The sequence below is a fragment of the Aedes aegypti genome, chromosome 1 (assembly GCF_002204515.2).
Source record: "Aedes aegypti strain LVP_AGWG chromosome 1, AaegL5.0 Primary Assembly, whole genome shotgun sequence".
In the NCBI taxonomy this organism is placed as follows: Eukaryota; Metazoa; Arthropoda; class Insecta; order Diptera; family Culicidae; genus Aedes; species Aedes aegypti.
This window is the reverse complement of record NC_035107.1, coordinates 61,071,615-61,097,773: the sequence shown is the minus strand read 5'-3', so window position 1 is coordinate 61,097,773 and position 26,159 is coordinate 61,071,615. Positions and strand designations below refer to the sequence as shown.

The window sequence follows — 26,159 nt, the reverse complement described above, 5'->3', positions numbered from 1 at the left end:
GCAACTGCGATTCAAGGTACCATCGAGTTAGCCATGAAAACCAACTTTTACTATGGTTCTTTAACTCGATATCGAGATACGAAATATCGAGTAAGGGAGAGTTAACTGTATGAACGAATCTCTTGGATAAATTAAAAACTGCTCTCGGAAGAGTATTTTGATGGAGAAACTCCTCAAATACCTTTACACGTTTTTGAGGGCAGCTTTCGATTGAAATTGTTAAGAAACCTTTTAAAGGAATTTTTTAAGCAAGTCCTAGGCAAACTCTCTGGTGAAATTCTTGCAGAAAGAGGAAATTCTGGAAGAATCTCTTCGATTAATCCTGTACGAATCGGTTAAAAGAGTTTTGGAACAAATTTCTCAAAAAAAAAAAAACTGAAATAATCTTTTTACCTAGAAAAACAAACCTCTGGGATGTTCGTAAGAATGCCACTACTGAAAATTCTGGAGATATCTATCCAGAAGTCTATTGAAAGTGTTTTTGAAGGCAATAATTCGTTGAGAACCCGTTCTTCGGAGGATTCCTGTAGAAACTCCTCGGGAAAATTCTCAGAGGAACCTCTTAGGGGCAATTTTGGATGAATCTCTAAGAAACCTTCAGAACTTTCTTGATGAAACTAAAGTAAACTGTTGAAAGAAGTTTTGAAAGTTTTTATCGATTTAAAACTGTATGATTCCTCTAAAGGAATGCATTGAGAAAGTTTTTGAAGGAGCCAGTCAGATGAACCCCTGGAAAACCTTTCGAGAAAATTTCCGGAATCTTTGTAAAGCATTCTAAGGATTTTTTTTGAAATTTTTCATGAAAATCTCCAAACAAGTTTATGGGCACAGCTTTTGGGATAAAAGCTTGTAGTATCCTTGTTGTATGCTTGTAGGCATACTCCTTAGCAAATTCCCAGAAACATCCTAGAAACAAGCCTTCAATAGGTATCCAAGAGAAACCTCTCGGGGAAATCCCAAAGTAGCCCCTCGGGGGTATTTTTCAAAAGAATTCTGCTGAATGCTTGGAGAAGTCCATTTTATAAATTCTTTGTGGAAATTTTCAAATCTGGTGGTAATTTTCGTAGAGAATTTGAGGCACCTCAGAACTTTCCTAAAAACAAACCTCCAAAAGATATCCGAGAGAAACTTCTTGGAGGAATCTTAAGGAGCCCCTCGGGGGGATTTTTCAAAGCAATTCCGTTGAATTCTTGGAGAAGTGCATTTCATAAATTCTTGGTGGAAATTTTTGAAACTTGTTGCATTCTTTTATGGCATACTCTTAAGAGAATTCTCAGAGATGTTTTCGTAGAGATTTTGAGGCACCTTTGAGTTTTCCTAGAAACAATCCTCCATAGGATTTCCAAGAAATACCTCTAGGGGAGAACCTAAGGGGGTTTTTTAAAGGGATTCTGTTGAATCCTGGAAGAAGTCTATTTTTATAAATTCTTGGTGTAAATTTCCAATGCTGATTGTATCCTTTGGTGGCATACTCCAGGGCGAATTCCAAAAGAAGTTTTCGTAGTTTTCTGAGGCACCTCAAAACTTTTCTAGAAACAATCCTCCATAGGACTACCAAGAGAAACCTCTCGGGGAAACCTTAAGGGGGGCTAGGGTCTTTTTGAAGGAATTCTGTTGAATTTTTGGAGAAGTACATTTTATACATTCTTAGTGGAATTTTTCAAAGCTGGCGCTGTCCTACGGTGATACACTCTTTGAGGCACCTCAGAATTCTCCTAGAAACAATCTTCCTTAGGACATTCGAGGCAAACCTCTCGGGGAAATCTTAAGGAGCCCCTCGGCGGGATTTTTTAAAGGAATTCCGTTGAGTTCTGGGAGAAGTCCATTTTTTTGGTGGAAATTTTCGAAGCTGGTGGTATTCTTTGGATGGAATTCCAGAGAAATTTACGTAGAATATTTGAAGCACCTCCAAATTTTCTTGGAAACAATCCTTCACAGGATATCAAAGAGGTGTCTCTCTCGGGAAAATCTCGAAGAAGCCCCTCGGGGAGATTTTTCAGGAATATCAGCTGAATGAATTTTATGACACTATCTAGAGATATTGCACAGGACTATTTCTGGAGGAAACTTTAGAAAAAATTGATGGAACAGGGTTTCAGATACATTTCTAAACAAAATCCTTCAAAACCGATTCCTAGAAGTATATCCTCCACAGATTTTCTCAAACAGTTCCTCAGAAGAATGGGAGAAATTGTTGGAAAAGGTTTCAGGCAACCGTCGGAAGAATTCTTCAATCTTTTAAGGTAAATTCTGGAGGAAACCTTCCAATCGATAGAGGAATTCTTCGGGGAAATTCTCAAAAAAAAAAAATCTCCGATAGAATTCTAATAACACTTTGAGTACCTTCATGGAATATTTTCTCAAAATTCTCAGACACAATCCTTCACATGATATCCATGAGAATCCTGAAGAAGCCCCTCGGGAAGATTTTATTAGGAATTCCCCGAGAATATTTTGGAAAGAAACTCTATAAAATTGCTCAAGAGAATTTCTGAAGGCTTCAAAACGATCGATGAAAAAGTTTTGCAGAGATAGTTCAGAGAAATCCTTCAAAAGGATTCCTAGAAGTTTACCCTACTTGTATTATTGTTACATTAGTTTCTGGTTAATAGTATGCGGGTATACCTTGACGAACACGTTTAAATATTGGTTGAAGAAATTTCTCGAGGCAATAGTTGGGTGATACCTTTTGAAGAATACTTTTTAAGAATGAACCAGAACGATTGATAGAAGAGCCTCTTCACAGATTTTTTCCAACAGTCTCTCAGAAGAATTCACCAAATATGTTGAAAGTTGTTGGAAAATCCCCCAGGGGTTCCTGGGATTTTCAGAAGAACGCCTTAGGGGAACCTTGTAGCATTTCCTGAGGGAATCTTCCGAGAGCATTTCTGGAAAAAGCCTTGAACCGATGGAGGAATCCTTTGGAGAAATGCTACGAAAAAAAAACTCTGATAGAATTCAATGTAACCTTTGGAGTGAATTATTGAGAAAATTAATTCCTTCGTGTAAATTACTGGAGTCGTCCTTTGCATGATCATGTTGTGAAAGGGCTACCCTATAAACATATTCAAGTTCCATCTAAATTTTCGGAGACACCACTCGATGATCCATCTATGGTATTTCTTCGAAGAATACCTCAGGAGAACTTCTGAAAACCTTAGGGAGAATCAGTCGAATTATCAGTCGAGTGAACTCCTAAATGAACCTCTCTGGGAAATTTAAAAAAATAACCTTGAAGGAGTTATCGAAGAATTCCAGCAAGACACCCCTGAAAGCATATTTACGAAGAATTTTTCACTACAATCTTTGGAAGAATGTCTTGATTGAATTTATGGAGGGCCCTTTCGGGGTAATTTCTATAAAACCCCTTCGGGGATATTCTTAGTTGTACCTTTCAGGGTACTAAAGGGACCACTGAGCGTAAATTTCTAAGGATTAATTTCACAATCCCTCAAGGATAATTTATGCAGCTCCTGATGAAATTCCTGTGGCATATCTGACCATTAGAAGAATTGTTAATGAAATTTCTTCATAGGGTTCTAAGGGGAATCCATCGAGGGAATTCGTGTAACACCCCCATAGGGGATGCTATAATTACCTCTCGGGAGACAAAGTATGAATGAATCTTGAAGGAATCCTTCAAGAAAATTCTTAGATAAACCCCCCTTGGGAACTCTTCTAGGAGCCTCTTGTAGGAAACTCTAAATGAATGACTTGGATAAAGCTGTTTAAATCCTTTATCGTAGAACTCCATGGGATACTTTCAAAGGAATCATTCTGAAGAAACTCTCGGACGAATTTCTTAAAGATTTGGTTAGAAGCATTTCTAAAAGAAAACTTTTAGAAAATGTTTTAAGGAGAGAATCTTAGAAACAACCCTCCACGGGATATCCGAGAAAAACCTCTAGGGGCAATCCTAAAAGAGCCCATGAGGGGGATTTTTTTTATTTTTTTCTATCTTTTTAACGAGATTTTAAATGGGACTATCTCCCGAGAGTATTTTGGAGAGAAGCTTTACATTTCTTAGAGGAATTGCTGAGGAGAATTTTCACGAAAATTTTCCGCTGAAATCTTTAGAGCAATGTCTTGAATTAATTTCTGAAAGAACCTCTACGAGTAATTTCTATAAAACCCTCTCGGGGATATTCTTGATTGTACCTTTCGGGGTGCTTCGTGGATTGAAAAATTTTGATAAAAAAAATCCTAAACAATAAAGGAAAATATTCGACGAGTCTCGTAATCACTTGAGAAAACTACTCAAAGGATCGAAGAATATTCATGGAAAACTTCTTTCGAGGGTTCTCCCGGAGGAAATTCTTCAGGTAAATTTATGTGGAAAATGCCTCAAGGACATTCCCAAGAGCTGTCTTCGAATAGTTTTCTCGAGAATTCCTTCTGTCGTCCTTTGGATGAATTCGATGTGAAAGAGCTCCCCTATAAATACGTTCAAGTTTCATCCTTATTTCTAGAAACACTTCTTTGGGGGCTACATAGATTGTTGGATGAACCTTACGGCATCTCTTGAAGGTATCCCTCAGGAGAATAAATGGAATAAATTTCCGGGGATATTTCTAGAGTAACCTATCGAGTGAGCTCGTAGAAGAAACTCTCGGGAAAACCTAAGCAGAAACCTCGAAAAGGTCCTCGAAGAATTCCGGCAAGACATCCCTGGAATCATGTTTATGTTACAACCTTAGGAGGAATATCCTGAATGAATTTTTGGAGGAACCTGTCGGGGTAATTTAAAAAAAAACCCCTCGGGGATATTCTTAATTGTACCTTTCGGGGTGCTTCGAACATTTTTTAGGATATTTGTTGTTGTTCCTGCACTACCCTTCAAACGAACCTTCTCTACTCGTACCAGAACCGCTCTCTCGGAAAACATAGAACATCGCTCTATTCCCTATCTCTTTCTCACGTGCTAATTTAAAATATACCTCTTCCTATAAACTTCCCTATCGCACACATCCTCCCAACCGCACCCATTCTGCTGTTCCATTTTTTAAATATATTTACAAAGTTATTGCACATTCCACCTTGACTCCACCGGTCTCTCAGTCAGTCACGAAAATAACATTCATATATCCCTACCCTTCTCACACTACCCCCTATAGCTATCCCGCTCACTCACCGCTCCCTCGTACTCCTCTCGCTCTCACTGGCTAAAATCGCAAGCTTCATCGGAGATAAAATAAAAACAGTCCCTCGCTCCTAATCCCATGCCCCCCTCCGGGGCCATCCTCGTCGCCGCAACGATTCGGACAACTCCTATCCCAGCGTTAAAAAAAATTCTATACAGACAGTACTAGAAGTAGTTGTAGTAGTAGCAGAAGTAGCGCAGTACTAGGTGACTGTCCCTAGCCTAGAATCGTAGGCTATTTCGCCGTGTATCTTCTTTACCATCTCTCCTCCTTCTTCTTTTTTCTAAAACATAATCTTATCTCGTAAATGCACGTAGAGCTTTGGTTCGCAGAACAAAGCGCAGAGTTTGGCTTCTCCTAAATCCTTCGTCCTCATCCTACTAAAAGTTAATCGAAAACCCCTGTTTTGTGGCCAATCTATCCCCCTTACAAGAAAAGGTTTGTGTGTTCTGATTTGTATGTGTTCTGTTTCCAGCCTGTTTCTGGTTTGTGTGTGTGTTTGTGTGAGTGCTGACGCATCGCGCCAACATTTGTCATGTTCCGAATTGTTTGTTGGGTAGCAGGTGTCGAATTGTTACACCTGCACTCCGTAGGTTCGATCGACGTCGTCGTAGGAAAACTGGCAACCGCGGCTGGTGGAGCCGGACGGTTCCCCGCTCGGTTCGACCGGTTTGCTCGGGGAATTGCACGCACTGGACGACAGCTCTTCGCTATCGTCCTGCTGCAGGATGTCCGCTGGGAGCTCCGGCACCGAGACTCCACGGCGGGTGAAGAAGGCCATCTTTTCCCTGTGGAGTAGATGGGTTCGGGTTAGATCTAAGGGTACGCGTTGACGCGTATAAGAGGACTTACTTGAACGAAATCAGATCCAGCTTCCCTTTGCCGGCTTTGGTTTTTCGCAGCTTGTAGATCTCCTTGGAGGTTTTGTGCAGCAGTTTGGCCATGTGCTTCTCCTCCGGCGTGGTCGCACTGCCCGCGTTCTTGATCAGCTTGAGGAAGTCTTCGTTCTCCAGGGCCCAGGTCGCCACCTTGACGTCGTTGTTGTCCCGGGCCAGCTCCAGGCGCTTCTTCAGGTCCCGCAACCGGCCGATCTCGTCCGTCAGCGTTTCCAGCTTGGTTTGCTGCGCCTTCAGGTCCAGCTCCAGATCCAGACTGGTGCGTGGTACGGCTGGGTGCATTTCTAGAATTAGAAGACATGCGTTGATGGCACCGAACCAAAGATTCCAGTTTGAAGTGGAGGAAACTTACTGTGATACACCTTGGGAGTACGGCTGTGATACCGCAGGGACCTTCGCTCGACGGCCCCCCGCTTGAACGGATGCGGTGTCACCGGGTTGTTGAAGTGCATGGCTGAGTCCGAGTCGCTTCGGTTCAACCGACAGATGTAGCGAGCCTTGCTGGCGACGGCACTGTTGATATGAAAAATAAAGAAATCGATGAGAAAACCGAGGAAAGGACACCCGGAATCTCCTTAAACCTACCTTGGCGAGAAAGTCTGCGACCGCTTCACGAGCCGATCGTCAATGACGGCGTTCTCGTCGATCGTGCCGTTACTGTTGCGCGCCGGGTCACGCAACCGCCGGCGGCCCTTCTCCGGCAAGAAGGCACACTCCGTATTGGTTTCCTTGTCGACTTTCTCCACTGCCACTGCGATCGCTTCCGCCGCCTCGTCATCATCCGTGGCGATCGTGCCCTTCACGCTATTCATGTACTCCTCCAGCATCAGCTGCGTCGCCGCTGTAAACGAGAACACCGAAAACCCCATTAATACCCTATCCAGATTCACCTAGAATCCCCCAAATACCTTGATTCGCTGCCTCCTCGTCAATCTCCGCCTCCACCTCCACCTCTTCATCTTCCTCATCCTCGTCGTCCTCATCATCCTCCTCATCCCCACCCAGATCGTCGTCGTACACCATTTCCAGCACTGCCTGCAGTTCATCCTGGCCTTGGTTGCGCGTCAGCGTCGACGTCTGTGACGAGATAATCGTCGATTCGTCCGAGGATTCCTCCTTAATACCCAACCCGGAGCATCCCTCCAGTCCGTCCATCTCGTTCATCGACTTCCGGCTAATAATATTATACCACTTGCTGCTGCCGTCCGTTGGGTTGAACTCCGCCAGACTGATCTGCGTGCTGCCCACCCAGTCCTCCCTCTGTCCAATAGTGATCATTACCTTCACGTGCAACGACTTCATGAACACCTTGTCCAGCGGCATCTGCGCCAGGAGCGACGTTTGGAAGACCGGCTTCACAAAGTCCGTCACGGCGTTCGTTCGGATGAAGTTGGACGCCGTGCCGGGCAGGAGAATGGCCCGTACGAACAGCTGACAGCCGTCCGGTATGCAGAGGGCCGTCAAGTTCCGTCCCCTCTCGATCGCTATGCGCAGGGTGCAGTCGGCAATGGTGTACCGAATGCTGATCTGAATCTGGGCGCAGTCCTTGTTGGCGAGTAGCGCTCGGGACGCCTCGAAAACACCCGAGTCGCCGGCTACGGACTCGTCGCTCACGGTGGTCGACACGGACCGCGTGTTGGACGTGGAAGACGACCGGCTCAGGATGACGGCCGGTGGGATGTCAAGGTACGAAGGTTTCTCGTAGATTGGCGAGAGTGGGGCAATGGCGAGTTGTCGGATCTTCTCTTCCAGCCGCTGGTTGTCCAGGTTGTACTCGGAGTTGTAGCTCGACCCGGGAATGTTGAACGGAGCGGAACTCTTGCTGGACGACGGTTCGCCGCCGTTCCATTCCATCTTCATCGGAGAGGCAGGTGGAGTTTCTTGGGATAGGCTGCTACGCGGAGATAATGAGACTTCCGAACTGGGGTGGAATAACCGCTGTACATGACGGTTGATGTCGACCATGTCGATTTGGGGTTCCGTGGAGAGCGGGTCTCCGTAGATGTCGGTAAAGCTGAGCCCACTGAGTGATCCCTTGCTGCTCGCGGTGGACAGGGAGCCCAAACTGGAGCTGCTGCTGATGGAGAGGGTGCTGGCGGATAGGGATTTGAGCTGGTTTTCCAGGTGGGTGAACTCCTTGAGCGCTTCCAGCAGCTTCTGCAGTAGGGCTTGCTTCTCCTCGTGAAGCTTCAACCGGGTTGCTATGCATTGGTTGGACTCTTCGTACGCCATGTTCAGATCGGCTTCCAGCTTCTTGCAGACGCTCTGTATTCGCTTCATCTCGGTTTGCGACCGGGACTTGGGCGTTATGCTGCGATACTCCAGCAGAAGTTGCTTCTTCTCCTGGAAGAGCAGTAACCGGTCCTGGTCGGACTCGACCTCGCCGGGTCGGATCTTCTCCTCTAGTGCTGCCAGCTGTTCCTGTATTTCCTTGACTCGCCTTCGCCACTCGTCGTACCGCTGGCGCATCTTGGCCATCTCCCGCGCTCCCATGGGAAAGCTGTCCGAGCACAGGTCGGTCTGCGAGGCCGCGCAAACTCGGTCCTGCGCCAGGTTGAAGGTTGAGGCGTCGGGACTCTCCTGCCGCAGCTGTAACCGCGTCAGATCGTCCTTGACCTGCGCCAGACTCTTCATCAGTTCTTTCTTCTCCTTCTCGCCCGTTATCAGAGATTTCTGAATCATCTTCACCTCCTCCAGGATGGCTTGCGCCTCGGTTATGTTGTAGCAGCCATTGATGTGGGAGTTCAGCTTTTGCTCGACACTGAAACGAAATCGAAAGGTTAATCTGGGAACTTCAGGATTGGGAATTCGGGGACTTACCTCGACAGAGTGTCGACACCTTTCTGAGTATTATGCATTTCCTTCTGTATCCGGGACAGTTCCTTCTTGAGCCGGAACACGCGCTCCTTGGCCAGGGCGAGGTCCGCCCGAAGCAACTCCGGATCGAACTTTGTACTACATGAACTAGTCGAAGAACATACTGGAAAGGAGAACAGATGTTCGTAATTAAAAGGATTTGAACAAATCCCGGATGGTACTCACAGCTAGTCCGACTGGCGGCCAGGGCGTTCAGGTGGTTGTACTCCTCCTGGGCCAGGTGCAGCCGCTGAGTTTTCACGTTGAAGATCTCCTTCTTTGCCTCCAGTGTGTCCTGTGCGGAGCAGAGATACTCGCGAAGCATCTCCTCCTGCTTGCTCTTCCACTCCAGGCGCGGATCCTCGAGCTGGGTCGTCTGCGAGTTGTGGTTGATGTAGTAGGTGCCGATCTGAGGGTCATAGCCCTCCTCCCACCCGAATGGCAGCTCATTTCCGATACAGTCGGCAAACGTTTCTGGCTTGGTGAGTCTGTTCAGAACAGGGGAGAGAGGGAGAAGAAATGCAAACGGAAAATTAGCGCGCCGTTTCGAGGAACTCCTGTTGTGGGTTAAAAATAGTCAGTCGTCGGAGCATCGTCAGCATCATCATCTTCATCGCCGGCGATATCTTCGAGCGAGTGCGAAAGAATTATGGTACGCTGGGTCTGATCGAAACTCGCAAACGCCGTCAGAGCAGAACGAGAAATTTCATTCCACTCGGTACAGTCAATTCTTCTTAACCTGATAATGAAGGGATCGTTGAGGTATCGAGTTGTAGAACACAGAATCAGTGCACCTGCTGTTCACTTCAATATCTGTGGCTGTGTTTTAATTAAGAGATGTTTTGAGGCATCCAAAAACTTCCTGAAAATCAAGTTATGAAGAGTTGACTGTTTCCTCTTTCACGCGAGCAATTCCTGGTATGCCAAATATTTCCCTGTATACTTATGGGGGGCAAGCAAATTTCCCAGTGAACGATAGCTGCATCGTTGGTATTTCTTCGTATCGCGTTAGATCGGACCCGTTGGATGACAGGGAAAAAAGGCGTAGAGGGAAAATTCTGCGGGAAAATGTTTGCTACTGGTGGCCGCAAATAGACCTGGTGAGTCATAGGAGAGCCATACGCTGCTGTAGCAAAGGTGCTGAAGGTGCGATTATCAATTTCGAGGCAGTTGGGAGTGAGATAAGAGACTGACTCGACAGGATGATGAAATCGGGTTTAATCCAAGCAATAAAGAGTGAAGTGGTTCCGCGTTACTTGGAAGTTCTGGCATTTGGTGGAATTGTCTAAAGCTAGATGTATCTTTGAAGATCTTTGAAGATTCTGGAAATTATCGATATTTTAAACATTTGATCAATTAATATTCTTTCTTCTTCGTCCTCACTGGGACAAAGCCTATTTCTCAGCTTAATATTTAATGTGCTTTTCCACAGCTTTCTTTGCCTAAGTTGTCATTTTAGCATTCGTTTATCGTGTAGCTGGTACGATGATACTTTATGCCCAGGAAAGTCAAGGAAATTTCCATTACAAAAAGATCCTGGATCGAGCGGGAATCGAATCCAGACACCTTCAACATGGCTTTGCTTTGTAGCCGCGGACTCCAACCCCTCGGCTAAGGAAGGCTGATTTGAAATATCCAGCAATTTCTGGAATAAGAATGGGAACGTATTAACGGACGGACATGGAGTGATTGAAAGATGGAAATAGTACTATGATGAACATCTGAATAGCGAATAAGAACAAAGCAGCCGAGGTAATGGTATCAGTTACTGCACATTGGATACCATTCAAATATGCTGTTCAACAGCTCACCGGCCTTATCAAAGTTAGTCGTTTGTAAGTACCGGATGATGATAAAAAACTGAGAGTTGTTGCTCCAGAGTGCAAGTAACGGTTCCTATATCCTATCTTGTCATCACTAACTCAGAATATCTTTTTCGTCGTATATCGCCGATTGTAAGAGTGTTCTCAGAAAGTTACCAAGATGGTTTTATCAACGGTCACTCGAGAATGGTTGATTATGGATTATCGCAGCAAATATATATATTTATTTTTTGTGAATTGCATGACTATTTAGTAAGAACAAAGTGTCTGAATCTAGGAACTTTAGAAGCTGAATGTTCCAAAAAGAAACCAATAAATATCTTTGAATTTCAATAAGAATTTCTATAAGAATCCGTCAAAACATCTCAAGGAGCACATTACTAAGAAATTCTTTGGAAAATCCTCGTGACATTACGCCAAGTATTACGCTTTTTATTTTCATGAATGTCAATTTTCAAAAGATGCCCATAAAAATTACAGAAGAGCTTCTAGAGATTTGTTCATGAATTTCTTTTAATATTTGTCCAAAACTTTGACTTTTGAGACGTCCTGAAAATAATCCTAGGATTTCACCCATTTGGCACTTATACAAGAACTCGACCAGTAATTTCTCTGAGCATAGTTTCGTAACTTACTCCAGGGATTTCTCCGGGTATTTGTGGATTTGTCCTACAAATTCTTCAACATCTCAACCGTACATTTTAGATAGCTTCAGCTCAGACAAACAGACGTAACACTTAGAAAAAATCTCGATCAAATTCATAGTCACGAGGACATGTACGCCCAATACTAAAATCAGTGTGTTTGGCCGACGCGCCAACAGATGGCGGTAGTGAGCAAACGTCAAACACGAACAAAAACGATGCGAGCGCTGCGAGTGGCGGATTGGCCACCTACCATATTTTTGAATCAACCGTTAAAAAGGTAGTCGATGGACAACGATGGGAGTGTGACGTCTGTTTGTCTGTGGCTTCAGGTATTACTTCAGAGATTCCTCCTAAGATACCCTCAGAAATCTTTCCAGATTCTTCCAGAAATATCCCAAAGAAGTCCTCAAAGATTCATCGTAGTTTGTGGTTTCTAACAAATGTAATAACTAAATGTCATCTCCAAAATGAAAAATCTGAAAACCCCTTTTCGTGATTATATTGATCACTTGCTATAGTGGTTATTGTTTGATTTAAAAACTGCTTTAATTAATAAATTTGGGCTCCCTGAATCCAATAATCTCAATAACTAAATTTAAAGAATACCTCGAAAAACGCCTAAATGAGAAAAAAATAAATTTTCAGAAATCTAACAGTTATTAATTTATTTCGACATAATAAGCAGTTTTGTCTGAATTTTCATGATAAAATATTCTTAAAATATAACAATCCTGACTGATTCTTTGTTTGAATCCTTGTTTGGAACTAGAAGTTTATGTCCACACCACACCGAACATGATTCAGGAATTCATAGAAATTAATATAAAAACAACACATAATTTAAAAATAGTTAACACGAACAACGTTCATTTAACTACGTTGGTATTGGTGCTCTATTAGTAAGGAATAAAATCGTGTGACACTGTGATCAGTTTCAACGAAATTTTACAGAAATTATGAAAAATAAATCCAAATGGAATCCATGAAACGTCCTGCAAATACCTTTGAAGGACCTGTGGGTAATATGTTTAAGACTTTTATGGAGCATTAAAAATAATAAAATAAAATAAAATAAAACACCACGGGTGGAATAAAAGATATGATTTCAGAAGAATTTTGTGGTTGGAACCTTAATTAACTAAATAAACAACTAAGGATTTTTTCCGAAAATTTTTTCCAGGAATTTCTTAGAGAATTTTCTTTAGACATGCCCCCGGGGATTTCTTCCAAGAACTTTTCCGAAAATTCCCTCCAAGAAATAATCCGGGGATTTCCTTCGCAGATATTCTCCAAGAATTCCTCCGGGAATTATTTTGGAGCTCCACCAGGAATTCCTTCGAATTTCCCTCTTAGTTTCTTCAGAAATATCTCTAGAGTTCGTCAAGCAATTATCCCGGAAACGCCTCCAGAGTTCCTCCTGAAACACATCCGGAGTTCCTCCATAGTTTTTCTACGATGTTCTTTTGGAGATTCTGTAGGATTTTGTCCAGTGTTCCTACAGGAATTCCTTTAAAGTTCTCTGGGTATTCCTTCGGTGCTTCACCGTTCATTCCTCCAGAGCTACTTTGGAGTACTTTGGATTTCCTTCTTAGCTCCTTTGGAATTGTTGCGTAGTTCTTTCTGGTATCCCTCAAAGAATTTTCCGGGTTTCCCCCATGAATTCCTCTGTAGGTGCTCTAACAATTCTTCCGGCGTTCCTTCAGAAATTTCTCCGGAGTTCTTCCTGAAGCTTTGAAGAAACTTCGAAGCATATGCTGGTTAAAATCCAAAAGAATTGCTGAAACAACTCCAGAGGAATTTCTGGAGCAACTCAGGAGGAATCACCGGTGAAGCTTCGAAGGAACTCTAAAGAAATTCCTGTAGGAATTTTGGACATAACCCTAGAAAATCTCCAAAGGAAATCCTGGAGTAACTACGAAGCAATTCCTGGAATAACTCCGGATGTGTTACTGGAGGAAGTCCGGAAGCGTTTCTAGAGAAACACCGGAGTAATTGCTTGACGAACTCCGAAGAAATTCCTGGAGAAACTAAGAAGAAAGTTCAAATTCCCACAGTTGGAAGGAAACTCCAGAGGAACTTTCTAGAAATCAAAATGAATCGCTGGATGAATTTTTGGACGAACTCTAGGGTAACTGCCGGTGGAATCCGGAGGACGTTCCGAGGAATTGCTGGATGATATCCAGAAGAATTGCCGATGGAAATCCGGAATAATTTTTAGATGAATTCTCAGAAGAAGTCTAGAGAAATTCCCGGAGAAACTTTTGAGAAATTTTCTGAGGAACTCTGGACAAACTCCCGGAGGGAATGCAGTGAATTATTCGAAGCAACTTCAGAAGAATTCCACTTCATGCTTACTATGATGGTCCTCTCAATCAACTTTCCAAAGCATTTCTGTTCTATGAGTCGATGGGAACTTCAGTAATCGATTCATGGAGGTTTGCCTGTACTTGAGGAACTCTGGAAAAATCTGGAGATATTTCTAAAAATAATCAGGACGAATCATGGAGAAAATCCGAAGGAATTCCCGGTGGAGCTCCAAAAAAATTCCCGGAAGAGTTCTTGAAAAACAAATCTCGGAGGATTTTTTGGTGGAACTCCATGGAGGAAATCCTCGGCTCCAGAGGGGAAACCTTAAGAGGAGTTCTTGGGACATCCCTGGAGGACTTTTTTGAAAAAAATGCCGGATGAATTTCTGCAGAAAATTCCGGTGGAATTCCTGGTGGAGCCAGATCCTATTCTTGGCACATTTGATTCATTTTGGCAGAGGGGTTTTTGTAAGCTACATAGCTTATATTTGGTCAAAATATGCATCGTACTGAGGCGCTTCTAATTGCAAAGTTTCAGACGATTAAGCCGAGAAAAACCCCCCATGCCAAAGTGGTTCTGCACCCTACTTTTTGTCTAAATGTCCAAACAATGCGGAACAAACACTTCACGTTAACACTGTAGCTGTCAATAATGATAAACAAGAAGCAAGAATAGCAACTACCGGTGCGGAAACAGGGTCGTACTCTACCAACCTTGATATCAACGATCGGTGCAGAAATGAAAGAATAGCTAAAACAGAACCGCTTTGCGTATTCATTTTATGCACGCATCTGTGAACGCACTGGTGGGCATCGTCTAATTCAGGGTTTCTCAACCGGTGGTCCGCGGACCCCCAGGGGGCCGCGACAACCTCTCAGGGGGTCCGCGAAGTCATTGAGAAATATGTGTCGTTTTTCTTGATTGATAAATAAATGTAAAACATTTTATACTAAGTTTGTTTCAAGAAAGCATTTGATGTATCAAATATTATTGAATTATAACTTATTTTTCCTTTTACAACTACGCAAATAATGATAAACTAATTTTGATGTCATTCTACCAAGAAAAAAGGTACACTAGGATTAATTATTCTACACGCAGTCGTTATAGTTCTATTCCTTAAACGTTGCTCGATGTTTCACAGAGTGTGAGCTTGAAAGTAAAACAGGGATCGCTTCTAGAGGAAATTTTTGAAATATTTGCAGCTTAATTCTTGTCAGTTATGATTTGCAAGTTTACTGGTGAGATCTTCGAAAAGTTCCTCTGTTCCCTAGCAGTTATCGACTGGATAAAAAAAAGTGTCACAATAGTGATCATTGGTAGATTTCTACGAAACTATTTGATGAATATGTGACAAGATTTTCAGAGAGTTCTTGGAGAAATTTTTAACGAATGCATCCCACTGCTGATAAGTTACTCCTGAAAAGCCAATCATAGAATTCCTTAAAATATCAATAGATAGGGTGCAGAGCTATTTGGGCACTTCCATGATTCACTTTGGCATGGGGGGTTTTTGTCAGCCAAATTGTCTAAAACTTTGCAATAAAAAGCACTTCAATACGACGCATATTGGTGCCAAATGTGAGATCAGTAGCTTTCAAAAAACCCCATTGCCGAAGTGAATCAAAAGTGCCAAGAATCGGATCCGGCTCCCTACCATGTTTAGCGCGGACTTTTTGAATTTCTGACTGAGTCCTTTAGTAAATCTTGTGAAACTTTTTATACAATCTTATGAACCTCGAAGCAATCTTCAATGAACTCCTGTGATTATCTCATTACTTATTCCCGACACTTTTGAATTTTTATGGCAGGAGATTTTTGGAGATTTCTTGAAGGCTACAGTGGTTATATTCTGTAACAATATGCACCATACTGCAAAGTTTCAAGCAATTTTTTCGAGAAAACCCCCAATATGAATATGAACTAAGGTTCCTGAAAATTATCTAATTGATATCAATACATACTTAAATTTCTGATCGATTGATAGTAAAATCGTTATTGTTGATTCCAGGCTTTGGAAAATTTAACAATTATTGACACACGAGTTATAATTTTATTCCTTGAATACGCCCGCATTCGCATAACACGCATTATTTCAACGTTCATGGAAGGTAATGAGACACGATAAAGAAATAGAACACACAATATCCTGTGTTTGGTGCCGATCACTGAGTGTCACCACGTGTAACATTCGCTGACACTCTCTCATTCTTGTTGTTACCAATTTTAAACAAAACATAAATCTCTCATATGGCTCGATATCGTTGTCGTCTTGAATGCTGTCTCGTCACGTACCACGAGAGAGAATGAATACCAACATTCATAGAGTTCTCCTAATGCGATGTGTCACGAATTGTTATGATTCATGAATTTTCTGAAAATGGATCAATTTGCTTATTCTGATCAAAATCCAAACTCTGGTTGGTTCACAAAAAACGGAGTTATTAACGTTCAAAATTTTCCCCAATTTGTTAATCGTCTCAATCTCCGTAATCACAATGTGCACAAATCTTTACATTATATATGGTAAATTTCGAACGTGTTTTTATACTCCTGCCAAGTGACAACGTGACAACTACTTATGTCTGACTAATCATTTTGAGATTTTAGAGATGTTTGCATGAACATTGATTTCAAAAGCATCCATTTTTGGGGGTTCGCAGGTTGTCTGTAGAACTTCAAAGGGGTCCGCTGCCTCAAAAAGGTTGAGAACCACTGGTCTAATTTGACGTTTGAGCGATGCCATATTTACTTGTTACGGCACCGCTCAAACGTCAAATAATGAACTCGTAGTGTGAAGAGAAAAGTTCGTGCAGTTGGATATGGAATTGAAACCGAATAAAACAAACATGGGAAAATTTTCATAACATGTTTTATTTTACTCCTTGAAAGTTTGAAGATGGTTGATTTAACGTGCGAATTTTGGCGATTTTTTTTAGTGTGTCGCAATTTGATTCCGTACACCCTTTATATCGCAATGATGGTTCACGAACAACTTGTTTCGACTTTCTGCATCATTGATTACCGTTTTGTTCCAAATTCCGAACAGACCCATATTCCGAACACTCGGTTTTTGTATGGCGATTCGATTTAAATTATGTTTCAGTGAACATGTCATCAAATTGCCACGAAATGGCAGTCATACATTTGATACATTTTCAATGTCTTTGAATTTATTTTATACCTTGTAAGCTGTAATGTTTCTCTAGTTTGAGGTCAGTAAAACTAGCTCAGATAAATTTACTTGCAAAATTGTTCATTTGAATATGATTCATACGTGCCGTTCAGAATTTGAATCAAGGTGTTCGGAATATGAGACAAGATGAACACAGTGTTCGGCATTTGAATCAAAATGTTTCTATATATATTTACGTAAAACAATACTAAAATAAATTATATCAATTTTACTGGCTCGTTTCCATACGATACATAGTTTACTAAGAAACTGTTTTAGCCTTAGCAACAAATTCCAAGTAATAACCAAAGCCTATTTTTAGCACCCGATAAAAATTCCAACCATTTTTCATTACCGCACGATACAATTAGAGCTGATAAATGCCATCTTCGATATCGTCTGTCGTCATTCCTGGTATTCATTCACAAAAACTTAATTAAATCGAAGAACCACATTTCCGTCACCGATTAGCGACGACTGAACAAAGACCTATCATTACGAAACAGCACATAAGCAGCGTCGTCAGTTTCAGTGTTCAGTGGTCAAACCGAGACAGAGTCTTCCATTGCCGAACCCCGTCGTCTTCTCCTCTGACGACGATGATGATTGCGATGGCTCTATCCAAACAGATGGGGAACGCTAAACAAACAACCCGAGTCTCCACATTCCATTCTTATCGGTGTATAAACAGTGTGCTCCATTATCTTTCACCGTCGTCGTCACCTTGCCCTCAGTTTCCGTATACCCAGGTATATGATCCACGATGTTCATACTTTGTACAAAACACATTCGACAGCGATGAGATTGGATCGAATCAATCGTAAAGGGATCAGCTCATCGGGAAATTGGAATCTACTCACCTAACGGTGATGGAAACTTCTGTTTAACATTCAGGCTGTCACCTCACGTCGCTGCTGTGTACAATTAGTTTCAAAATTAGAGCCATAAAAAGCTATAGGGTAAAAATGGGAAGTTCCTGAGACCTCCAAATGTTCCCATGGAACTTCCACAGAGGTTTCCTCAAAGCTTCTTACAGGGGTGTCCAAACGTTTCGCAACATTAGTTTCACAGGTGTTTGTATGTTTTATTGGGGTCTCCACATTGGTTCCCACAAAAGCTCCACAGGAGTGTTCATTAGCCTAGGACACGGTGATATGAAAAATATAGATTCTCGCTCCAGCTCACTTTTTGGATTGCATTTAGGTCCCATAACAACCGTGCAAAATTACAGCTCGATCGGCGAAACTATATTTACGCGCCAGTCGTTCAAAGTTTGTATGGGATTTACTATGGGAAAACTTACTTTTGCAAAGAAAAATCGCCAGAGGTCGCCTTTCGACCTCTATAAAAATACTGGACACAGATCTCGATGGATATTTCTATGATGAACAAAATTTTCCAAGACCGCAAAGCAATCCGATGCTTATGAGAAAAGTTATTAAACAGATACTATTCGAAAATTTTGGCCAATTTTGTTATTATTGTTATTCCTTTACGTGTTAATCAACGTCGCCTTGCAAATAGGTTTTCATTAAATAATAAGAAAGCTATTTTTCATGTGATGGATTGCCTACACGAACGGCCGCATAAACCTTTATTTTATTTAAACATTTTATGTGAGTTCTATATGTGTAGCTTTTTATGTATTTCTTTTTATTACTTCTTATTTAAAATGGCTCTCGTAGATAACTTTTCTCACAATAATATAGATGAATTCTATCAATCTATTCGTACCGTGGAGTCTAATACCAATTACTTACTTCCAGTGGAACATTAGAGGCATGAATGACCTTGCGAAGTTCGATACAATTCTAGAAACGTTAGACCAATGCAATGTGCCAATCGATGTTATCGTTATAGGAGAAACATGGGTAAAGGAGGAACACAAACAATTGTATTATATTCCTGGCTTTAATTCTGTATTTTCATGCAGAGATAACTCCAATGGTGGATTGGCTATGTTCATCAGGACCGATATCACCTTCACTCCAGTACGTAACGTTCATTCAGATGGATTTCACCATATCTCTGTCGAGCTTGCAATCAATGGCCGTATGTATGATGTCCATGGTTTCTATCGTCCTCCGTCATTTGATGTCAATGTTTTTATGAATAAATTAGAAGATTGTCTTGATAATTCAAATCATAACCGCTCTTGTTTCTTTGTTGGTGACGTTAATATACCTATTAATGCAAAAAATAATAACGTGGTTGTCAAATACATGTCCTTGCTCGAGTCGTATGGATTTGCTTGCACAAATACAATGCCTACCAGACCGATCAGCATGAACATTCTTGATCATGTAGTTTGTAGATTAAATGACATTCAGAACTCAAGGAATGACACAATCTCGGCCTGTGAAAGTGATCATTCTATGATCATCGCTTCCTTTAAATTAGCTGACAAAAGAGAAAAAATAACTATTTCATAAACAATTGTAGACCATCGAAAAATTGCTGTCGAATTTAATAATTTTCTGGGTAGTGTTTGTGAAGTAACAGATGTCAACCTTTGTTTTGAAAATATCGTATCTACTTATAAGAATTTACTTGTGAAATATTCCAAAACTATTACCAAGAATGTAAGCACTAAAAATAGTTTTTGTCCTTGGATGAATTTCAATGTGTGGTCGTTAATAAAGCTTAAAAATAACTACATCAAAAGAGTTAAAAGAAACCCACAAGACATACATCTAAAAGATCTCCTAAAACACGTCTCGAACAAAGTTACCATAGCGAAGAAGCAATGCAAGAAATTGTATTTCGACAACATTTTAAACAATACACCACACTCGAAGTTGTGGAAGCACATAAACAACATTTTTGGGAAAGATGCTAAAACTGATAAAATTACCCTAATTGAAGATGGTGCAAAAATCACTGACGATCAACAAATTAGTGAAATATTCAACAATTATTTTTCGAGCATAGGCCAAAAATTAGCCGATAGCATTCAGGTGGATGCTGGAGTGAACCCACTTTCAAATGTAAGACGTGTGTCTAGTTCTATATTTTTGAATCCAGCTACAGCTAATGAAGTGACAATAATTATTAATGATTTGGAGCGTAAAAAAAGTCCGGGGCCCGATAAAATCAATGTTGATCTCATCAAAAGCAATTCTGATCACTTTTCCAGAATACTATCTGATTGTTTCAATAGAATTATTGAAACTGGCTCATATCCCAACTGTTTAAAAATTGCTAGAGTCATTCCTATTTTAAAATCTGGTAATGTTTGTGATACAAGCAACTACCGACCGATCTCAACACTATCCATATTTAATAAAATATTAGAAAAATTGCTTATTAACAGGTTTATTCCTTTTCTTAAACAGCACAACGTGTTGTACAGTTTTCAATATGGTTTTCGTCAAGGCAGCAGTACAGCTACGGCGACTGTTGAATTGCTTGACGATATAATAAAGGGGATTGATGAAAAGCAAATCGTCGATGCACTCTTTTTAGATTTACGCAAGGCTTTTGACACATTGAACCATGCAATACTCTTAGATAAATTGGAGGCCTACGGAATTAGAGGTATAGCAAATGAAATTGTGCGCAGCTATTTGCAAGATAGAAAACAGTTCGTCACAATTGGTGACTCACAGAGTTCGTTAAAGTCCTTAGGGGTAGGTGTACCTCAAGGTAGCAATATTGGTCCATTATTGTTTCTGTTGTACGTGAACGACCTAAATAGGTTGCAATTAAAGGGAACACCACGTTTATTTGCTGATGACACAGCTCTGTTCTATCCGCACTTGGATGCAGATGCAATAGTGGAGCATATGACCGAAGATTTGAGTATTCTGTCGCAATATTTTTCTTCTAATTTACTTTCTTTAAATGTAATGAAAACCAAATATATGATGTTTCACTCATCTAGAAAGATTTTTCAACAACGAAACCAAGTCTTACTCAACTCTTCCTGTATTGAACAAGTATCATCATTTAAATACTTAGGTTTGATGCTGGATTCTACCCTAAGCTGGGCAAATCACATTAAAAATGTAGAAAAAAAGGTATCATCGCTATATGGAATTATGCGAAGAGTAAGTCATTCTGTATCGCGCAGAATACTTTTAAACTGCTATTTTGCTCATATTCACTCACGCCTGAGCTATCTTATTATAGCATGGGGTCGTGCCTCGAAGTCTTCTTTGAAAAAGCTCCAAACTCTCCAGAATAGATGTTTGAAAACGATATTTAGCAAACCGTTTTTATTTCCCACTCTTCAACTTTACTCTGATGTCCCGACTTTCTTGTGAATGAACCAACAAACTCTACTATGTTCTCCATGTCCGCAAGATGATCGTGCTCCAACATAGAATACCTCACAGTCAACTATTCTATATCCGTTGCACTCTCCAAACCCGGCTCAATTCGGATCGTGGGGTAATCAGAACCTATATACAATTTTCAGTCATATTATAAGTCATTCAAGTGCTGAATTGTCTATAAACACACAAAATTGTCTACGTGAACGCTAATCGCCCCATAAAGCTCCCGTCTATATGTTCTCCATAGAAAAATTGATCATTTTGACTCAAGAACGACTTTTGAAAATGGCCAATAAATTTTTGTAAGCAAATTATTTAAAAAATTCTAACTTCGAAACTGTTGATTTTAGAGAAAAATGTTCCATGAAGAAATTGTAGTGAACCGTTGGAACTATAAGAAAAAAATATACACTGAAAAAATAATTTATTTATTTTCTTAAAAAAAAAAAACAAAAATAAAACTTAAATTTTAAATTACACATAAAAGTTGTTCTTATAAAAACTATTTTACTAAAAACTTCTCCATCATGAAACGTTGTCCCAGACATCTGTTTACTATCAAGATTCTATGGTGAAAATTTAAAAAATTATTCAAAATGAGTTTTTGTGTAATTTAAAATTTAAGTTTTATTTTTGAATTTTTCATGAAAAAATATCAAATATTTATTCAGTGTGTATTTTTTTCTTGTAGGCCAAACATTTCACTACAACTTCTTCATAGAACAATGTACGTTATTAAATTCTTATTATTATTAATATACAAAAAAAATGCAAAAAATAAGTAATACAATCTTTTTTTTTATTACATGCCATATATGCCATATATAGGGACATATATTTTATATATAACGCTTTTGAAAGCGATGAAATGGACCGGTTCAATAATTTACATATATTTGTAGTAAATTATGAATGGTTTCGTTATGGTTCAATATTGTTTGAAGGTCCAAAAGTGTACTAGGCCCATCAATCTGTTAAACAAATATGTAACAATATCAACGTTACTCTTCTACTCAATAAAATCTTTTGAATCTTATAATTACACCTCCAATCGAAATACAATCAACTTTCCCTAACTCTATGTTCCGTAGCTTGATATCGAAGTAAAGAACAAAAGCAGAAATAAGTTTACATGGCTACCTCGCTGGTCACTTCAATCGCAGTTGCTCTGAACTGAAACTATATCTCCCTAGCTCGATGGTCCGTTCAATATTGTGATTGGACTGTAGAATCATAAACATGATTTGTTTGATTTTATAATGGCATATTTGTTCAAACCGTTTCATAAACAAATCAGTAACGCAATTTAGTACGCATTCTAGTCGTACAATCAAATTTCTATTAGCAAACAGAAAAAAATACCAATTCGAGAGTAAATCGGCATGACTAATAAACTAATAAACTAGTTCATCAAATAACAAGATGTTATTATACTACGATGTTAACTATTATGAAAATACGTTCAACCGAAATAGAATCACAAACTTGCCTACACTATAATTTCTTAATAACTCAATCAAAGCAAGCCGTGTGGATAACTTTCATTGTTGACAACGAATTTGTTGTCAAAAATGTTCACTTTTATTTTCCGGCATTTATAATCAGAGAAGTATTTAAGTATTCTTCATTTCTTTCACGCTTTTCCTTCATTTTCAGGTTGGTAATCGAGCAATTTAACCCTCTAATACCCAACCCCGCCTTTAGACGGGGTACACTTTGCAATTTTGTGTATTTTTTGTAGCTCGGAAAACAAAATGATTTTATTTTTGGCTTAAACCTCGGCTCATAACACGCATATAAGGGAAGTTTTTTATGACTTTTGAGACTTTTTTGTGTTTTTGAAAAATGTTTGAAAAATTGTATTCTTATATAACCTACAAATGCCTGGGGTTAATTTAACGTGTATTATAAAAAATCGTATCTCTAATGTTTTTCTACAATCAACCTATCATGGAAGAAGAGCCTGATGGTATTGAAATAATTTCAAACCTGTTTTCCGTTAGTTACACGGAAAAAAAATATGCTCCAGAAAAAAATTTAAAAAAATATATTTTCAAAAGTACCGTAAAAATGTGATTTTTTATTATTGCCAAAAATCAGTAATCAGAAGAGGTTTCAAGAAAAAATGAAAAGGGATAGGGATGTTCAAAAATAAAAATTATAAAAATCAAAAATAGAAATTCATAAATTTGCAAATGAAAATAAATCATTGCCCAAAACGTGTTTAGAACGATTTTAGATAACGAAAAATGATATTTAGATTGAAAATAAAAATTTGGGTATTAGAGGGTTAAATAGCAAATTGAGACAAATAGGACCTACGGACGGACTCAATACCGATTGTATTATTATTACAACTAGTGCGTCGGTATCCACTCATGTTTTAGTATGCCGTGTAGAATAGTGCTACAAGCCTATCGATTGATTGAAGCGAAATATAGTATAGCTCTTGAGAATACTATCACTGAAAAATACAACAACGACACATCGAACACTGCTCAACCATACGCTGCTTATTTCCCATACACTGAGGCAAAAAAACTCAATGATTTCTTAAGGTGAAGCGGCGTGTAACTCAAAGAATCATTAGAATCATCATTGATGTAGTAGTAGTGTCGCCTTTCCATGTATATTTTCAAAACAAGCAAACAAAATATATAACATTTGTGCTAAGCATATTTTTATGTAAACACATGGGAAATTTAGTAGATTGACGAGTATTGGAAATCAAAATCAACTCTTCAATCGTACATATCAAAAGAAAACTTTAAAGCTTAATGAAGGCCAGCGGAATTTCTTTGTTTTAAATTGGATTTATCGCATATTTTTGTTATGCATCGGTACGGTTTATGTTTGCAAGGGATGACGGTGTTGCCAGGTGAATGGTGACAGATTTTTCTAGCAATTGTTATATGCTTGTTTTCGGAACATTTGCTGCATATTATAAAAACTTATCATTTTGCAAATAGTCTTCCATCACAAGATCACTGATTTAACGAAATTTTAATGATTTTTGTGATCAATTCACATTAAATGCTATGATTTTACAGATAGCAACTCTGACATCACTGCGCTCAACGATCGCGATGATTGTGCACACACGATAGACGCGTCCTGACGCATCCCGACGCATCGCACTGTGGAGCTTTTCAATTATTTTGGGTGGTCCAAATTGATAAACACTTGGTATGATTTTATGCTTCGTAGAGATGGTTTCTGTAATTTGAGAGAATCGAAAAACAAACAACGTATGAGTTTCAAGTTTCTATGCTTTGCCCAACTTTTCCGCACTGAAAATTAATACAACAGAAAAAAGTTGGATATTTTAGACTACAAACATAGGCATCTCAGTGTGCGGTGGCGGCGTCGATTCGCCGCAAGTGAAAACCACCGCCATAATAGTTTTGAGTGTTGCGGTTGATAAACCTTTATAAATATTCGATGATATTGATTTGTTTAGTGGAAGTGTAGTGAACGCAATATGAAATCCAAAACACAAATGTTTGCTGCAGAATTACAATGGAAAAGGTAAGCACCTTCTATTTACTTGTAAGTGTAGTTGTGTGAGGCAATGAAATGCGGCATAAGATCAGAGATTTTTTTTTGGAGAATATAAATCTTATGTATATTGTCGCTAAATTGATAATGCTGTATCTGAAAGTGTTGATTAAATATTGAAATACCACTTGAAGCATTTTTCTTCGCTTAAATTATCCATTAAATCAGGTGATAAGCAGTCATATTTCATCGATGTTGCAAATACCAATACTACAGGGGATAGGCAAAATGATTGAGATAGGCAAAATTTTGCCCAAATTCAAATGCTTATAACTTTATGAAAAATGGATGAAATTGGATGCATCTGGAAGCAGTCGACGGCAAATTTGGTCCAGTTTTAGGAACTTCCTTGGCCATGCATATTGGCCACTGGACACCGGAGATGTTCCGGATTTTCTGAGGTCATGTCCAAATGTCATTTTTTCTGTCGCTTGTATTTTTGTGCGGTGTAAAGTTAGATAGATGTTTGCAATTTTCCTAGAAACTAGAACTGATAGGAAGTTGAATGCCACCGGACGCATTAAGATTGGTTGGAAATCTTCAGAAATATGACCATTTCCGTAAAACTGGTTCTTGAAAGCATGGTCAGTCATGTTAGTATTTCCAATCATGTTAATATTATACGGAGCTATATCCAAGCGGACACTAACCTTAAAAATGATGATTCCTGCAGCATATTCAGAACCATTAGATGCACAGACTACACTATAGAAGGTTCCAAGTACCCTGGGGGAAGTGGTCAATTAGGAACATATCCGGAAACATATCAATATGGGCATAAAACTTCATGATTTTCAAAGGTTATGCTTTCCGAAGCATTTCCAGCATCACCGGCTGCCATGACCACTTTATAGTAGGTTCCAGGTGCCCCGGGGGATGTGTCCAATTCAAAACATGCCCGAAAACACATCAATATGGGTATAAACATCAAGATTTTTGAAGGTGATGCTAATAGAAGTATTTACAGCTCAACTTATATATACGACCACTGTATAGTAGGTTCCATGGGCCCTGGGGGATGAGGTCATGTTTCGAATTGGCCACATCTCTAGGAGCCCCTAGAATCTACTATAGAGTGGTTATTACATCATGTGGTTCTGAAAATGATCGCCATTTTCCAAGTCCTATGGATCTTACTGTTTATGGTAGAAAGTGATTCTAAACAGATGAACGGACATGTTCCGAATCGGCCACATTCCCCGGGGCACCTGGAACCTACTATAAAGTGGTCATGGCAGCCGGTGATGCTGGAAATGCTTCGGAAAGCATAACCTTTGAAAATCATGAAGTTTGATGCCCATATTGATATGGTTCCGGATATGTTCCTAATTGACCACTTCCCCCAGGGTACTTGGAACCTTCTATAGTGTAGTCTGTGCATCTAATGGTTCTGAATATGCTGCAGGAATCATCATTTTTAAGGTTAGTGTCCGCTTGGATATAGCTCCGTATAATATTAACATGATTGGAAATACTAAC

At 39.8% G+C, this 26,159-nt stretch overlaps 1 protein-coding gene across 3 annotated transcripts in view; it reads right to left on the bottom strand.

Moving 5' to 3' along the window:
* Window positions 1-674: 674 nt before the first annotated feature.
* LOC5568968 (protein kibra) overlaps window positions 675-26,159 on the bottom strand; it is a 138,905-nt gene continuing 113,420 nt past the window's right edge. For all 3 annotated transcript variants that reach the window (XM_021837307.1, XM_021837303.1, XM_021837317.1), the window contains exons 3-9: window positions 9,080-9,381; window positions 8,858-9,017; window positions 6,946-8,798; window positions 6,623-6,878; window positions 6,390-6,550; window positions 5,994-6,321; window positions 675-5,929 (exon numbers count right to left, since the gene is read on the bottom strand). In XM_021837307.1, coding sequence (XP_021692999.1) covers window positions 5,716-5,929; window positions 5,994-6,321; window positions 6,390-6,550; window positions 6,623-6,878; window positions 6,946-8,798; window positions 8,858-9,017; window positions 9,080-9,381 — 3,274 coding nt within the window. In that variant the 3' untranslated portion in view covers window positions 675-5,715. The remainder of the gene's footprint in view (window positions 5,930-5,993; window positions 6,322-6,389; window positions 6,551-6,622; window positions 6,879-6,945; window positions 8,799-8,857; window positions 9,018-9,079; window positions 9,382-26,159) is intronic.